The following is a 15693-nucleotide window of genomic DNA, read 5'->3' as shown; positions in this document are numbered from 1 at the left end:
GGTGCCGCCGGCCTCGATCAGCCTCTTTGCCCGGCTGGTGGCCTGCCTGGCCATCGCCTCCAAGCATCTGGACGATCACACCTACGCCAACAAGGCCTGGTCCACGGTGTCCGGCGTGGATCTGGTCCACCTGAATGCGGCCGAACGCTACCTCCTGATGACGGTCGGCTACCGGCTTTCGGCCCTCGATGGAGGCGACGCCTTCGCCGTGTGGCGCGGCTGGCTCAAGGACCTGGCCGCGTGCGTGGTCCGGTCCATCCAGAAGATGCACCAGCACACGCAGCCGGCCCCGGCCCAGCAGCTGGCCAGCCAGCCACAGCATGTGCGCGTGGCCGCGCCCAAGCCCCAGGCGCAGTTCTTCGGCGGCCAGCAGCCGGCCCCCGGCCCGGATGCTCGCCAATACCACTCGGGACACGCCTCGACCCTGCCGGCGGCGGCGGCGGCGGCGGCGGCGGCGGCGGCGGCGGCGGCCCTCGACCCCGGGGCCGTGGCCGCCGGCAGCCGGCGCTCCTCCTCGCCGCGCACGGCCACCCCGGAGCCGCAGCAAATGGCTGCCCACCACCCCGGCCGCGGTCGTGCCCATGCCCAGCACCACCACCACCACCACCACCATGGCCAGCACTCCTCCTACCATCCTCACCACCTGCCGCCAGGGGCGGCCGGGGGACCCTCCAATGAGGGCGGACCCCTGCACCACCGGGCCCAAAGGCAAGGGCCCTACGACGGGCCGGCCGACCGCCGCATGGCAGGGGCCGCCGCCGCCGCCGCCGCCAACACCACCACCGCTGGCTACGGCCCCGAGCCCGGCCACCAGACCGTGCAGTACCACCAGCCGGCGCACCTTCAGCCGTTGCAGCAGCAGCAGCAGCAGCAGCAGCAGCAGCGCCACATGCAGCAGCAGCAGCAGCACCAGCAGCAGCAGCACCAGCACCAGCAGCAATACCCGACCCAGCATGCCCTGCCCCGGCATGGGCAGTCGCCGGTGGCGGCCATGGCCGGCCAGCAACACCAGCAGGTGCGTTTGCGGCGATGCCCGGCCGACAACAACCATGGCACTCGTTCTGACTGCCCTCTGGCCGACCTTCGTTCACGTGGCGCCCCATCCACGCAGCCCACCCTGGCAGCTGCCGCCGCCGTTGCTGCCGCGGCCGCGGCCGCAGCCGGCATGTCCTCCGAGCGCTTTGTCCAGCAGGCGGCCGCCGCACGCACGCACCATCACCAGCACCACCACCACCACCAGCAGCAGCAGCAGCAGCAGCAGCAGCAGGTGCTTGCGTCGGCCGCGTCGTCGGCCGCCGCTCCGCCGGGCCCGCAGCCCAGCAAGCATGCATATTACAATGGCGCCGCCGGGGCCAACTCCCACCAGCACCACCTCCACCAGGTGGGCCACCTGCCACATCCGCAGCAGCATGCGGCCATCGTGGCGGCAGCCGCCGCTGCGGCCGGCCAGCAGCCGCACCACCATCACCACCACCACCACCATCCCGGCCACCACAGCCACCACGGCCAGCATCACCCCTACCACGGCCAGCATAACCAACACAACCCGCCTCACCATCAGGCCGGTGGCTTCCACCCTTTCCCCGAGAAGACGCTCTCCGGCGCCCACACCGCTTCCATCACCCATCCGCCGCTGCCGCCGCCGCCGCAGCAGCAGCTGCAGCAGCAGCAGCAGCCACACTACCCCGTCCGTGGAGGTCGCCGGCCTTGAGGCGCGCGTGAGCCCGCTCTCTTTTCGCGCAAAGAGAAAAGCCCACATGCGCCCATGCCACTGTGTGCGTGCGCCCCCCTGTGACGGAGGGCGACAGAGAGTCATCGGGCGAGCGCGAGGGGGGGAGTGTGTGCGCTTGCTCAGCAGCCCCCCTCCCCCCTCTTCCCCCCACTCTGGGGGGCATGGTGCACGAGGTGGACAAAAGAGGCGCACTAAACAGCAGGAAAGCAAGCAGGAAAGGCATGTGTGTGGGCGGGGGGCTCGGGGAGGGGGGAGCAGCAGGGGCAACCGCCCCTGCATGAGACGCGAGGCGCGGGGCCCCTCAAGAACGCTCGGGAAGCCGGGCAGCTCCGTGCAAAGCAGTGAGAAAAACCCCCGCCTCAGAAGACCCCCCCCCCCACATACACACACACACACACACACACTGCCGCCGAGAGCGAGAAAGAGAGACAGAGAACAAGAGCCCTTGTGCGGCCACTGCTCCAAAGCGGTCCCTTTTTTTTTTGCCGGGGCAATGCACAATGCATCTGCCCTCCCCTCCTCCCCGCCGCGCCCCCCCCCCCTCCCTCCCTTCCTTCCCCATGCCTGTCTTGTTTCTCTTTGGCTCTCGGGGCCCTGCCGCCGGAGCTCCCTTGTCCCCCCCCCCCTCCTCAGCCATCGCCTCGGCGTGGCAACGTATGCGTGTGCTCCTGTAGAGCATGACATGCCACACCGCCTCCAGGCTGGGGCTTTTGTCCCTGCCGCCCCCGATGAGCAGTGGCAGCCCCTTGTGTCGAGCCCCCATCCTCCCTCGACTGGGCGTCGGCTGTGGCCCTCTTGTGCGCCCCCCTGGTCAGGGAGGGGGATAGACCGGCCGGTGGCATGCGCTCTCTCACGCCACACTCGTGGCACGCTCCCCTCCCCCCGCCCCCGGTCCGGGTGAGAGGGGATGCGTGTGCCAGAGGGCCCCTCGAGCCGGAGGGAGTTCAGGCGGCATGAGACGCGAAGGGGGGGGAGGGGGGGCACAAGTGCCCAGAGAAACGGACAACAATAGATCTTGGAAAATCAGATTCGCAGCAAGCGCGCATTCGAAGTGACCCACCGGGTCACACACATACGATCGTCGGCAGGGGGGGGGGGGCGAGGCTCGCAACGCCAGCAAGCAGCAAGCGGGGACAGACAGCGCAAGGCTCCCGGGGAGGAGCGGGAAGGAAGAGACGTTCCACAGAGCAAGGGGAGTGTATTCGTGAGAGACGGCGCCGGGCCACGCCCGGCACATTAGCGCCGCCACCGGCTGAGGAAGGAGGACACCTCGGTGTTGAAGAGAGATACCACCTCCGACGCGCTGGAGGACACAGCTCCGGCCATGCTGTCGAGGATTTGACCGGCGGCCGGGATGGCGTCGGCGGCCGGCGCCGGCGTGCCGCCCATGGCCACCGGTGCCGGCCACAAAGGCGTCCGGAGGGCCGTGATCTCCACCTCCAGCGCCGACCCGAGGACAAACTCCATCGGCTCGAAGCTCATGAAGCCGACCATGCCCCGGCCCCCCATGGCGAGAATGGTGTCACCCGGGCGGAGCCTGTGCGCGTCGGGGCGAGAGCAGGCACGGCGAAACGGCCATGGATGGACGTCGGGAGAGGGACAGAGAGAGAGAGGGGGGGGGGGGGCGCAAAGAAAGGGGGTTCGCCAGAAGGGGGCAGACAAGGGGAGGTGGTGAGAAGAGGAACAAGGGGGAATGCAAGGACGCGGCGAAAGGCACAGAAAAGGAGGCACAAAAGGCCGAAAGAGGAAAAGACATGGAAGGAGCCCTGTGGGCTCCCCTCCCGCCCGGGCACACCAGAGCACAGGCACAAACACACACGCACCCGCCATTTTGGGCGGCCGGCGTCCCGGGGTGGACCAGGGACACCCGGTACACCGGGACCCCCTGGCCGGCATGCCGGTCCTCCTCCTCCTCCTCGCTGTCCTCATCCGGGGCCGGCACGGCGACGCCATGCGCCGATAGGACCGCCGGCGGCAGGCTATCCCGAGCGAAGGCCAGACCGAAGGCCTGGCCAGCCGGCCGGACCAGGCGCACAGCCACCTTGAAGCCACCCCGGTGGATCTCCGGCAGGGCGGCAATCTCGGGCCGGCGAACCGGCGGCGCCGGGCGCCGAGCCGCGACCACAGCCTCAGGCACCGGCTCCGGGGTTGGCTCTGGCACCGGGGGCTCCGGCGCCAGCACCAGCCGGTCGGCATTGCTGGACACCCGGGCCAGGGCCACATCCAGCAGGGAGGGCGAGCTGGAAGGGGTCTCCCCGGTGGCGCCACATGCCCCGTCGCCAGCCGGGAGAGGAGGGCCCAGGCCCGAGCTCGAGCCCACAGGAGCCACAGCCTCAGCAGCAGCAGCAGCAGCAACGGCGGCGGCGGCGGCGGGATCGACAGTCTTGGTCGGGGGATCGATAACCTTCGTCGGGGGATCGATAACCTTCGTCGGGGGATCGACACTCCCAGGCGCAGAACTGGAAGAGGGGCCCGAGGCCGTCCAGACCGGGGACAGCTGCGCCTCCGCCTCGATGGAGGAGCCGGCCCGCGGGCGGAAGCCCCGGAAGGCCCGGGCCTCCACGGTGGTGGACATCTGAATGTGCCCCGAGGGGCGAAGAAGGCTGCAAAAGGGGGCGATGTGCGAGTCCTCGGTGCCGACGGCCAGCGTGTCGAAGTGATCCAGGACATGAATCAGCCGGTGGGTGAAGTCCTTCGACCGGAGGACCGAGCGCGGCCCATACGCAAAGGGCACGGCCCCATGGTGGCTTGCCAGGGCCGCGCACAGGCTCTTGAAGAAGAGGGCCAGCGTGCCGGAATTCAACAAGTGGCTGAGGAAGGTGCGCAGCTGTAGCCCGGCCAAGCGCCCGGGATACAGGTACCAGGTGGCCGGCACGATGGCCGCCACCATGTTCGGGTCGGCGGCCGAGCTGGACGCGGCACCGGCCGGGCTGCTGCTGCTGCCACTGCCGCCACCAGCAGCACCGCCACCATTGCTGCTGCCGCCGCCGCCGCCACTGCTGCCGCCACTGCTGCCGCCCATGGCCGACACACCTGACAGGAGGGCCAGGCTTCGCAAGGTGCGAGATGTGCCGGTCCCTGCCTCGGGAGTGGATCCACCTACCGGGCCGGCCAAGAAGCCCAGCTCTTCGGGCGAGGGGATCTGCTCGAGAACCTGTCGCCAGTACTGGATCCGCATGCCAGGCAGGTGCTCGATAGCTGGCAGTGTCGGAATTGGAGTGAGACGGAGTGAGAAACGACAGCAAATGATGGGGGGAAAGGGCAGCCAATAGCCAGGAAAAAAGACCGAGGAGACCGGACGGAAGGACGGCCGGAGCTCTGACTCCAGGGCCAGCAGTGTCCGGAGACGCACCGAGCAAAACCGCCTGCCAGGCCTGCCACCAAGCCAGATCGACCGGGCTGTCCAGGAGCACCTCGTGCGGGGGGGAAACGCCCAGGCGCACATCGCTGACCAGGACTTGGCAACAGGCGTCAAAGAGCCCGGCGCGGATTTCCCGCGAAAGGGCGTCCGGGCAGAGGCACTGGCGCCCGAAGGCCCGGGCCGACCGCACCGGATGCCCGGCCGCCGGCGACAGCAGTGACAGGGGAGCACCGCCGGCAGCGACACCGCCGGAGGAGTCCCCCCCGGCAGGCCCGTCGCCGAAGCCCGGCCGCACCACGGACACCGTGTCCATGAGCGACGAGAGGAAGGACCGCTTGTCCGAGGCGCCGAGAGCACCGGAGGCTGGCCCGGCCGCCGGAGAGGGCCCCGGCCCCGGCCCCACAGGGGCCCCATCCGACGCGCACTTCCACATGGACAGGCACTCCGGTTCGACCACCGGCGACTGCTGCTGCACAAGCAGGAAGTCCAGCACAAAGGCATAGGAGCGGAGCAGCGACGAGAAGAAGTTCGCCGGGTCGACTGGGAGGGCGGGGCGAGGGAAACACACCGGGGCGGTTGTCCCGGCGGCGAGACACACCGACACATGGTCAGGAGAGGGGCAAATGGGCGGGGGAAGGGAGAAAAGGCAGGAGGACCGCGAAACGCACTGGGCTGCAAGAGCTGCGAATCTTGCACCGAGTCGATGGGGCACACTTCGGCCGGGGCAGGGCCCGGGGCCAGGCTGAAGTCCGGCGACAGGAGCGGCAGGTCGCCAAGCCCCGACAGCTCGCGGCCCACCGGCCGGAACTCCATCGCCCCGAGAGCCAGGAATTGCCCATGCAGGCGCAAGTCCCCCGACGGACCGGCATCGAGGCTCGGCGACCTGCCGGAGGAGGCGGCCCCCGGCCCGGCCAGGCGAGGGGAGGAACCCTCGGCATGCACCTCGGCGTCCTCCCCCTCCGAGGAGGACAGGGCATCCCCCGACGGCTCGGGGAACAAGTCCGCCGAGGTGAGGGCCGCCACCGCAGACTCCACCGCCGCACTGAGACGGTCTAGGCGAGTGGACCCGCGGAAGACCGCCCCCCCGGGGGGGCCACCGGGCACGACGGCGGGCCCCGACTCCAAGGCCTCCGGCGAGGCCGGCGCCGACAGCTCGGCCACCAGGTCCCAGCCGGCCAGCAGCAGCAGGGTGTCCGGATGATGCGCGCGCAGCACCCACTGCCCGGCAACAGGGGACCCGGTGCCGGGGGTGTCCCCGCCGGCCGCCGGCACCCGGGCCAGGGACAACACCACAGCGGCCAGGCCGTCCAGGGCCCCGGCTGCCGGCAAATCCCCCGGGCTGGCCACGCCGAGCCAGCACCAGGACCGGGCCAGCTCCGGAGCCGGCTCCGGCAAGACCTCGCCACCGGGGCTCGGGGGCGGCGTCGAGGCCGGGCCCATGGTCCGGTGCCCGGGAGGCTGGCCGGCAAAGAGCGGCAGCCGGTGGAAGTCCAGGCCACATTGGATCGGCACGGCCGCGATGTCCCGGTGCCGGCCGGAGGACAGATCCCGCAGCCAGGGGGCCGCAAAGCCCCGCCGCCGCTGGCCCTCGGAGAAGGACAGCAGATCACCGGCAGCCGGCAGATGCCGCGAGGAGCACCTCCACCGGCCATCGGCATGCAGTGTCAGCCGGGCCCCGGCTCCGGCCATTCGAACGGTGGCCAGGGCCGAGCCGCCATCCAGGAGGGCCGCCTTCGGTGGCGAGTGCCCGGCCAGGCGCCCGGCCAGGTCGGGATACACCACGGCCGGCAGCAGGGTGGCCAGCACCTCCGGCGAGTGGATCGTCAAGTCGAAGGATGTGCCCAGGCCGGCCGGGCACGCGGCATCGAAGGCCTCCAGGCCCAGGATGTGGCCCAGCTCCGGGATGGCATCATACGCCCCGGGCGCCGAGCCGTCCTCCAGCTCCGAGGGGGGGGTGGCCAGGCCGGCTGCCAGGAAGGGCGCCCCGGGGGGGCGCTGCGGCCCGGGCATTGGCCGGCGCCAGCCCCCGGCCGAAGAGCGCTCCAGCGCCAGGTGCGCCGTCCCGCACAGCGGCGGCAGGCCGGCGGCGGCGGCGGCGGCGGCGGCGGCGGCGGCGCCCTTGCCCTCCGGCCCCCCGGGGCCCGGCGAGGCCACCACCTCCCCGGCCACATGGCCCTGCACATTGCCACCCCCACCATCGGACCCGGACTCGGACCCGGGCTCGATGTGCTGCCAGGCGGAAAGGAGCAGCGCCTGCGGGTCCAGCCGCAGCTGGTCGCCAGCCGCCGAAAGTTCCATCAGCCGGCGCAGGCACCGGGCCGATTGCGCATGGCCATGAGCCACCTCCAGGGCGAAGTCGGCTCGACGCTTGTGAGCCAACTCCGCGACCGACGGTCCGACCGGGGCCCCGGCGCCCGGGCCATCGGCCTCCTCGGCCGCCGGGCCAAGCACCGAGCTCGGGGCCACCGCCGGCCCGGACGGCTGAGACACGAGATTCAGCCGGCTCCGGTGCGATGTCAGCACCGCCAGCGGGGCGTCCAGCACCCCGGGGCCGGCCTCTTCCACCATGTCATCCGCGTCCGGGTCCTCGTCGGTGTCTTGGTGCTGGATCAGCTGCAGCTCCGGCGGCAGGGCCGCCTCGCCTGGCGGCACGGCATCCAGCGGGTTGATCGTCTCGAAGAGGGACTCGGCGCAGCTTTCATCCGAGGAGGAGTCCGGCTGGAAGAGCTGGTCCGCCGGCGGCGGGGTGCCGGCGCTGGCCTTGGCCGGGGCCGGACCGGGGGAAGGGCCACGCACCGGGGCCAGGATGGCCGGGCTCGAGGGGGACGACGGCCCGGCAGGATCGCCGGCCGGCGGCTCGGTGTCACTGTCGGAGAACTCGCCATCGCCGGTGGTCCCGCCATCGTCGGCCCCCTCATCGCCCGAGCCATTGTCAAGGTCCGTCGAGGCGGAGGAGTCCACCTCCTCGGCGAAGAGGCGCCCGGGAGATCCGGGCGGCGATTCCACCGGCGGCTGGTACGAGGTCCCCGGCATGCTGGCAGGCGGAGAGGCGGCCACCGTGGCCGCTGGGGCCGCGGCCATCGGCAGAGCCCGCGGCAGGGTGGACACATGGGCCGACAGCCGCCGCGCCGAGTACCCCAACACCAGGTGGAAGAGCGAGTGCTGCGCCTCGAAGGACAGGCGCGGGCAATCCGGCAGCAGGACCGCCGTCCCGGCCGGGGCGCCACCACGACCGGGATCAAGCTCGGGGTCGGTGGCCGCCCCGGCCGCCGTCGCCCCAGACCCAAACAGCCGATGCCGTCGGAGGAGGCCCCCGCCGGAGGTGGCCCCCCGGCGGAACTTGGCCGTCGTGTCCTGAGCCAGACGGAGGAGCTGCGCACCGACGGCCGGCTCGGCCGCTGCCCGGGCAAAGGCCGGCGCCACGCCAAGGGCGCTGAGGTGCTGCAGCGGCGCGAAGGGGTCGACGCCGGACACGGCCGCCGCCGCCGCCGCCGCCGTCGTCACCGCCTGTGCGCCCCACTCACCGAGACACAGAGACACCATGGCCGCGGCATGGTCCGCATCCCGGGCAAAGAGCGACCCCGGCTGCTGGCGCACATCCACCGGCTGGCCAAGCAGCCCGGCCAGCCCAACCGCCCGCAGGGCCAGGTCGCCGGTCACCGGCAGGGCACCCATCCGCTGGGCATATGCCAGGGGGGTGGGGTTGCGCGAGGAGACCGGCTGCTCGGGGATCATGGCCGACACGGGCGGCAGCCCGACCGGCGCTCGCATGCGCAGCACCAGGAAGACATCGCGACTGCGCTCGCAAATGGCCCCCACCGACGATACGGCCCCCTCCGGACAGGAGATCGACCCCGGGGAGGCTTGAAGGAGCCGCTGCAGGGTGGACACCGGCAGGGGCAGGCGCGACAGCGAATCCAGCGCACAGGAGCAGATCGTCCCGTCGGTCGGCGATTCGGACCCCCTGACGGCCGGGACAATCAGGCGCACGGGCGGGCGGGCGGGCGAGGCAGCATCGGAGGGGGAGGTCAGTCGGGGAAGCCTTCCTCAAAGCCACTCGAGGGGAGCATCGGCAGCCTCAAGGGGAGGAGGAGGGGGGGGGGCGAGGGTAAAAAGGCGCACCCAGTGTCCTGGAAGCATGGATGGGACCGGCTAAAGGACAACGGGATGAGAGCCACACTGTCAAACAGCGGGTCCACCGGCACAAAGACCAATGCCAGGATGTCGGTGTTTACGCGATTGACCAGGTCCGTGATCGACAGGACTGGCGGCATCGGAGGCGGAGGCGGAGGCGGAGGCGGCCAGGGGAGCGTCAGTCGCGGGCCCGGCACTCAAGCGCAAGCGCGCGAGGTAAAAAAGGGGAGGGGGGGGCGAAAAAAAAAGACAAGGGAGAGCAGCCCGGCGCACAGGATTGCGAGGCAGCCGTGAAGGCAACCAGACGCCAGGAAGCACGGACTTTGCCGACGGTCTCATCCAGGGAGGAGTTGAGCAGCAAACTGTCGAAGAGGTGGCTGTCGGCAAAGGCATCGAAATGGCCCTCGGTGGTGTGCGGAATGTCTTCGGGCGCCAGGTCCGAGCCGGGGCCACCGAAGGTCTCGTCATCGGTGGAGACGTCGGACCCTCGCAGGGCCGACTGCAGGGCATCCTCCAGGCTGCTGGTGCCGGCTGCTTGCGAGCGAGAGGCGGCCGCGCCACGCTCCGCCACCGGCCTGTCCCCCGTCGACGCGCTCCAGGAGGCAATGAAGGATGCAAAGTGGAAGTAGAGGTTGGTGACGATACTCTCGACCAGGGTGGCCGAGCTGCTGCAGAGCATGCTCATCGGCAGGTGCTTGAAGAGCTGGCACTCGAAGGGCCAGTCCGACGCCGGGATGCTCTCCTCCAGCGGGTCCAGGAAATGGAAGGCAGGTGGGTGCAGCGGGCTGGCCAGGTCGGCTGCCGCGGCCCGGATGACCGAGAGGCCAACGCGCAGGGAGACCTGACAGGGGGCCGGCGAGCGTTCGGCCAAGTGGGCCACCTTCTGTCAGTGAATGTGACAAGGCGGATCGCCGCAGGGGGAGGGAGGGGGGGGGGAGGGGGGGGCAGGGAGAAAGCCGACACACCATTTGGTCGCCGGTCAGGCGGTGCGGCGGCAAGAAGAACACCGGGACTTGGAGATCGCCGGCACCGGGAGCAGGCGAGGGAAGCGGGCTCTCGGCGGCCGGGGCCACGGCCGGCTCTGCTTGGGCTGCCGGCGGGAGATAGTACGCCGCCCGCGGGGGGGGCTGCATCGCGGGCGGAGACAACCGGGAAACCGGTCATACAGCCCCAGGCGTGAGTGCAAGGTCAATCCGGAGGTCGAGGGGGGGGAGGGGGGGCAAGGCGACGCGGCACCAGCAAAGCCGAGGGGCGTACATCGCGCGGCGGGCCGAGCACCCGGAAGCGGGCAGTCGCGCGCAGCTGCCGCAGGGCCAGAACCCAGGACTCGGCCATGTCGACTGAGCAGAAGTGATGCAGGTGCCCGGCTGTCTGGATGGCAAACATGTGCGAGTGGCTCATGTTCCGTGGCGGGGGCACATCCGGCACCCCGGCCGAGTAGCAGTCACGCAGCTGGACCGATGCCCCGGGTGGCGGGGTGCCATGCAGGAAAATTCTCAATGCCGAAAATAGGGGGATGATGGTCGGGTGACTGGGGCATGGTCGGTCGCATGGGGGACCAGGACATCCCAGGGGGAGGGGGGGGGGGAGGACCGGAGAAGAGGAGGAAGGGGCCACGGAGAGGGGGGCCCGAATTGGCGGTGCGTGTGCGCGCGCGCGCGCGCGCGTACACACGAGTGTATGCACGTGTGTGGGTGGATGTAAGCGTTTAGGTACGTGTCCGTGCGCGTGGGCAAGCGAGCGAGTGAGTGAGTATACATGTGTGTCGGCAGGCGAGCGAGCGAGCGAACGAGCGGGCGGGCGAGCGGGCGCGTGGGGGCGCGTGTGACGACGCGGCCGCGCAGGGTGCATCCACCACGCACCGCGACTTCAGCCTCGGGTATAGCGCCAGGTGGGGAAGGGCAGTGTCGCGGGAGAACTCCAACCGAAGGAAGTAGTCCCGCCAGGGGCGCACGGCCGAGTCGGTGAAGAATTGCACCGTCCCGGCCGGCATGTGCGACCCGTAGTTGGTCATGTCCGAGCGCGAGCCAGGCGCTCGGTGGTATTGCAAGAAGTCCTGCGGAGAGACCGTGACAAAGGCCGCCGGAACGGTGGTCATGGGTGTGGCCGAGGACGCCGAGTCCATGGCCGCCCGGCTGCCGGTGGGATCGTCGTCGCCCGGCGACCAGCCGGCATCGGACAGGTCCGATGTGCTACCCCCGGGGCCGGTCTCCGGCCACCAGGGGGCCCCCGAGCCGGCCGGAGAGTCGGGATACGACATCCCACCGCCAGGCCCGATCGGGCTGCCGCCCACGCCGGGCGGACTGGCCTCCGGCGAGCGTTCCATCCAGTGCGGGGATGCCGGCGACCGGGGGATGTCCACCGCCGGTGGCACGCGGTTCAGAGACCCGTTGCTGCCGGTCATCGGGCTGCCCGGCTCCGAGGGCATCGGCGACCGAGGACGAGGGGCCAGGGCGAAGGCCAGGCGCAAGGAAGGGACTCAGGCAAGGGCAAATGGGGGAGAACAATGATCGGCCGCACACACACACACACACACACACACAAACACACACGCGCGCGCGCCCGCTTGCTCCTGGCGGTCTGGTCGGGTGGCGCGAAGGAGCCGGGATGGACAAAAGACGAGCGGCCAGGGGAGGGAGGCAGGGGCGGGATGAGCAAAAGACAGAAGCCCAAGAGCGCAGCAGGGGGGGGGGGGAGAGAGAGAGAGGCGGGGGGGGGGGAAGGCGCCGGGGGGAGCCCGCTACAGGGCGCCAGAGAGGGGGCCCGGGGGGGGGGAAGGGTTTCTGTCTCTATCCTCAGAAAAGTCGCCTGAGAGGAGAGAGAGAAAGAGGGAAAGAGTCATCGATCCACTCCCCGAGGCTGATGGATCTGTGTCGTTCCAACGCGAAGGAATGTGTTGACCCGGGCAGCCGGGGGGGGGGGGGCGGGGGCGGGGGGATCGGCCGGTGATGCGAGGGGCCCCAAGTGCAGAAACCGGAGCGGCGAGACACAACCCAACACGCATGCCTGCAAGTGTGTGTGTGTGTGTGTGTGTGTGTGTGTGTGTGGGTATGTATGTTTGCTCCTTTGCAAGGGCCCTGGCTTGCGGCACGCCCTCAACCCGTGTTGTTTATTATTTCAGCCACACCCTCCGCGCGAGTGTTTGTTTATGAGCACGCGCCAGCGGGCGATCACAGAGTCCGGACACCCACCCGCTTGTCGATCCCCACCGGGGGGAGAGAGGGGCGCCCCCCGCGACGAGGCAGCACCTGCGGCTGGAGGACGAAGGGACACGAGTGGTAACGTGCCGGGAAAAACCCGGCCCCGCATACGCGCGCACCCCCTGCGACCCTGTTCCCCTCCGAGGACGCGGGGGGGGGGGGGGGGGGACTGGCCCGGCGCATTTGCCATCCCTCCTTGAAGGGGCGGCATAAAGGCGGGCTGACCACGCCGGGCGCGGGCCGGTCCAGCACGGAGAACAACCAACTCGCCTGCTGGGCACCCGCCACACGACCCCCCAAGCCCCCGGCTCGGTGTCCTGAAGAAGGAAGCCCGAGCGAGCGGCCCCCCTTTGCCGGCCGCACGCCGACGCAGGGCAGCAAACAGCATGCCCGGAGCCGCCCACCACCACCACCACCGCCACCACCACCACCAAGGTCGGTGGTCAGTCAAGGGCCGGCTGCCGAGAAAGTCCCACCGGACGGCCCGCCCTGGCTCCCAACTAATAGCAGCATGTGTCTATTACATGGCGCGTGTCTGGGAGATCACCTGAGACAGGGCGTCCGCATCCAGCGGGATGTACAACACATCCGTGGCCCCGAGGCTGCCGGCCGCCGCAGCCATCACCGCCAGGGAGAGGTCCTCGCCGCCGGCACCGGTGCCAAGCCCGGCCGCATCGATGGAGCCCCCCCCGCCGCCGGTGCCGGAACTCCCGAGGCCGGACAGCCGGTGGACCACCACCAGCCGGTGGTCAATGAACTCCTTCAGCTGCTCATGCAGGCGCTGCTCCGAGCTGACCAAGAAAGCGTCAGCCGCCGCCAGGAAGAGGACATCGAAGGGCAGGCCAAAGCGCGCCGGGTGGTGGGAGTGCGCCCGGGCGCTGCGGGGCCGGGAGTCCACGGCCCCCGAGCTGTCCTGGCTGCCAGCGCCATCGCCACCACCGCCGGCCGCACGCATGCGCTCCAGCTGCTGCTCGGCCAGCAGGAGGAAGATTTCCCGCGTGAGGGCGGTCATGCTGCGCATGACAAAGGCCGCGCCCTGGATCGAAAGTTCGGTCTTGCGTCCTGATTTGGCGCATGGCCGGGGGCCGGCCGTTAGAAGGGGCATCCCCATGGCTCGCGATCAAAAAAAAAAAAAAACAAGCGGGAAGCGCACCGATGACACTCCCCTCGAAGGATATCTCCGCCATGTAGGGACAGTAGGTGGTGGCATCGCGCCAAATCCAGTTGAACCTAGCGCCGGCCGGGGGCGAGGAAAAAAGCCAAGTCAATAGGGGGCGCGAAAGGTGGCGAGGAATAGGCCGGCTGGCCCGGCGGCCGGCGACGCACTTGGTGATCGAAGCCGTGTCCCACAGGAGAGGGGTACTGATGTGGTCGGCCGAGGCGATGACGCCGATGCCGCGCGAGGCGGCCAGTACTGCAAGGGCATTTTGAGTGACGGTCGTCCGAAGCCCACGCCCGTCGATGTTGTGCACCACGATGATGAGCCTGGCCGGCCGGATGGCGCTTGTGTGAGGAGGGAAAAAAAGACCAAGCACGAATGCAGGCAGGCAGGAAAGAGAGAGAGAGAGAGAGAGGCATGACACACCCGAGGTCGCAAAAGCGGTTGAAGTAGCTGGCAATGTAGTCCGCCTGGTCGGCGACATGCTTGAATTGCGGCGGCGGCTGAACCGAGTGCGGGATCTCCAGCAGCGAGAGGATGCCCGCCAACACGGCACGAAACTGAGGGCGGGGAGGGGAGGATGAGCAGCCGCGAGCAGCAGGGTCAGTCACCGGGAAGAAGCGCCCACCAAGAGCCAGAGACCACTGGAGGAGGGGGACAGAGCGCCGAGCAGGCAAGGGCCACGCACGTTGACCAGCGGGAAGAAACCATTGATCTCCACCACGCACGCGGCCGGACACCGGTCCGCGGCCCAGTCGGCGAAACGCTCGAGCAGCCGGTGCTTGGACCCGAAGCCGAAGAGCAGCTGCGAAAACCCGGCACGCAGGCCCCCCAGCCAGGTGCTGAAGGCGTCCTCGCTGCCGATGGCATCGACCAGGGCCGCACGGTGCCCATCGAACAGGCCGTCGGTGGCCGTCGACAGGGCACTCTGCCGGATGCCAGCCGGGTCGGGAGGGGCAAATCGCCGGGCGGTGTGAGCATCTCTCGTCCCTGGAGACCGCCGCAGCAGGCGCCGGGGTGGCGAGGGGGGAGGCAAAAGAAAGGGGCAGAAACCGGACGCCGGCCACGCGTGCGCACCTGTAGTACGGCCGGATCCAGCGCCGGCCACTTGCTGAGGGTGTTGCTGGGGGTGGTGGATGACCGACCGAGGTTGGCGAAGTAGCCGCCATCCTCCTCATCGTTGGGGTCCTCGGGAGCGGGCGAGGAAGAGGTCGGCTCATCGTCGTTGCCGCCATCCTCCTCTTCTTCCTCCGCTTCCTCCTCGTCCTCCTCCTCCTCCTCCTCCTCCTCGTCCTCCTCTTCGTCATACTCGCTGGCCTCCTCCTCGGTGACCTCGGTGTCCTCGCCGCTGGAGGCGGTATCATTGCTGGCGTCGGCCTCCTCGGGCCCGGTGTCCGGACCGGCGCCGGGGGGCCGGGCCCCGGGGCGGGACTTTAGGCCGGCCGCAGTGACGGCCTTGCGCAATAGGCCCGTCACCTTGGTGGCACCGGGCTCCGGGCCGCCGCGCGCCCGCTTCCGGGACGGCTGCCGGGCCAGCTCATCCAGCCGGGCCAGCCGGTCCATCGGCGGAACCAGATCCCCGGGGTTGGCTGCCGCGCGCGCCGCCGCATGCAGCCTCCCAAGGGACTCCAGCATGTCATTGGGGTCTTCCTCCCCCTCGGAGGAGGACAGATCAATGGCCGCCCGGCGGTCTGGGCCCAGGTGTCGCATGCGTCGAGTCGGCGGCCGGAGGACGCCCTCCTTGCGCGGTCGGCCGCGGCCGCGTTTCGGCGGCGGCCCGCTGGTAGCCTCCACCTGCCGCATCAACCGCGCATAGTAGGTCTCATCGAGCGAGGCATCGCCCAGCTCGCTGTCGGCGGTGCCAAGGACCCCGCCGACGTTTGCCCGCCCGGGGCCGGCCGCCGACGAGGCGGCCAGCGCTGCTGGCACACGCCAGACATGCCGGCCGCCCGGCGCACCGGCCGGCGCGTCCGCCGGTATCAGCGACCGTAGGGACTCCGTCACGTCGTCCGACATGGTGAATCAGCCGCGCAAGGGTGATTCGGAGTAGGGGAAAGAGGGAGGAGGAGAGGGGTGGGAACAAGGGAAGGTGCAGGGGGGGGGGGGG

General features: G+C 70.2%; 2 protein-coding genes across 3 annotated transcripts; both read right to left on the bottom strand.

Moving 5' to 3' along the window:
- Positions 1-2910: 2910 nt before the first annotated feature.
- Positions 2911-11765, bottom strand: H696_00420. Of its 2 annotated transcripts, XM_009494271.1 has the most exons (9): positions 11090-11765; positions 10485-10758; positions 10193-10354; positions 9501-10068; positions 9216-9357; positions 5762-9057; positions 5085-5633; positions 3556-4930; positions 2911-3269 (listed from the first exon to the last, which is right to left on the bottom strand). In XM_009494271.1, exons 1-9 carry the CDS (start codon positions 11653-11655, stop codon positions 2969-2971), a joined length of 7233 nt encoding a protein of 2410 aa, XP_009492546.1. In that variant the 5' UTR covers positions 11656-11765; the 3' UTR covers positions 2911-2968. The 2 variants fall into 2 exon arrangements, with proteins under 2 accessions (XP_009492546.1, XP_009492547.1); XM_009494272.1 differs by having other exon boundaries at positions 3556-5633.
- Positions 11766-12931: 1166 nt separating this feature from the next.
- H696_00419 (hypothetical protein) lies at positions 12932-15674 on the bottom strand. The gene is made up of 6 exons (XM_009494270.1): positions 14664-15674; positions 14275-14514; positions 14013-14146; positions 13754-13912; positions 13581-13657; positions 12932-13489 (listed from the first exon to the last, which is right to left on the bottom strand). Exons 1-6 carry the CDS (start codon positions 15600-15602, stop codon positions 12948-12950), a joined length of 2091 nt encoding a protein of 696 aa, XP_009492545.1. The 5' UTR covers positions 15603-15674; the 3' UTR covers positions 12932-12947.
- Between the last annotated feature and the right edge of the window lie 19 nt (positions 15675-15693).

The sequence above is a fragment of the Fonticula alba genome (genome assembly GCF_000388065.1).
Source record: "Fonticula alba strain ATCC 38817 unplaced genomic scaffold supercont2.1, whole genome shotgun sequence".
NCBI lineage: Eukaryota > Rotosphaerida > Fonticulaceae > Fonticula > Fonticula alba.
The sequence above is the reverse complement of the archived record's forward strand: the minus strand, read 5'-3'. Positions and strand labels throughout refer to the sequence as shown.

What these genes read in the sequence shown, in the direction of transcription:
- H696_00420 (XM_009494271.1), bottom strand. Translation starts at nt 11,655, where the DNA reads ATGCCCTCGGAGCCGGGCAGCCCGATGACCGGCAGCAACGGGTCTCTG. An exon ending in TACCCGAGGCTGAAGTCGCG is followed by an intron (nt 10,759 to 11,089) that starts GTGCGTGGTGGA and finishes ACCATGCCCCAG; the next exon opens with TCACCCGACCATCATCCCCC. An exon ending in CCATGCTTCCAGGACACTGG is followed by an intron (nt 9,058 to 9,215) that starts GTGCGCCTTTTT and finishes CCCGGCCGTCAG; the next exon opens with GGGGTCCGAATCGCCGACCG.
- H696_00419 (XM_009494270.1), bottom strand. Translation starts at nt 15,602, where the DNA reads ATGTCGGACGACGTGACGGAGTCCCTACGGTCGCTGATACCGGCGGAC. An exon ending in GTTTCTTCCCGCTGGTCAAC is followed by an intron (nt 14,147 to 14,274) that starts GTGCGTGGCCCT and finishes CCCCGCCCTCAG; the next exon opens with TTTCGTGCCGTGTTGGCGGG. An exon ending in AACCGCTTTTGCGACCTCGG is followed by an intron (nt 13,913 to 14,012) that starts GTGTGTCATGCC and finishes CCGGCCGGCCAG; the next exon opens with GCTCATCATCGTGGTGCACA.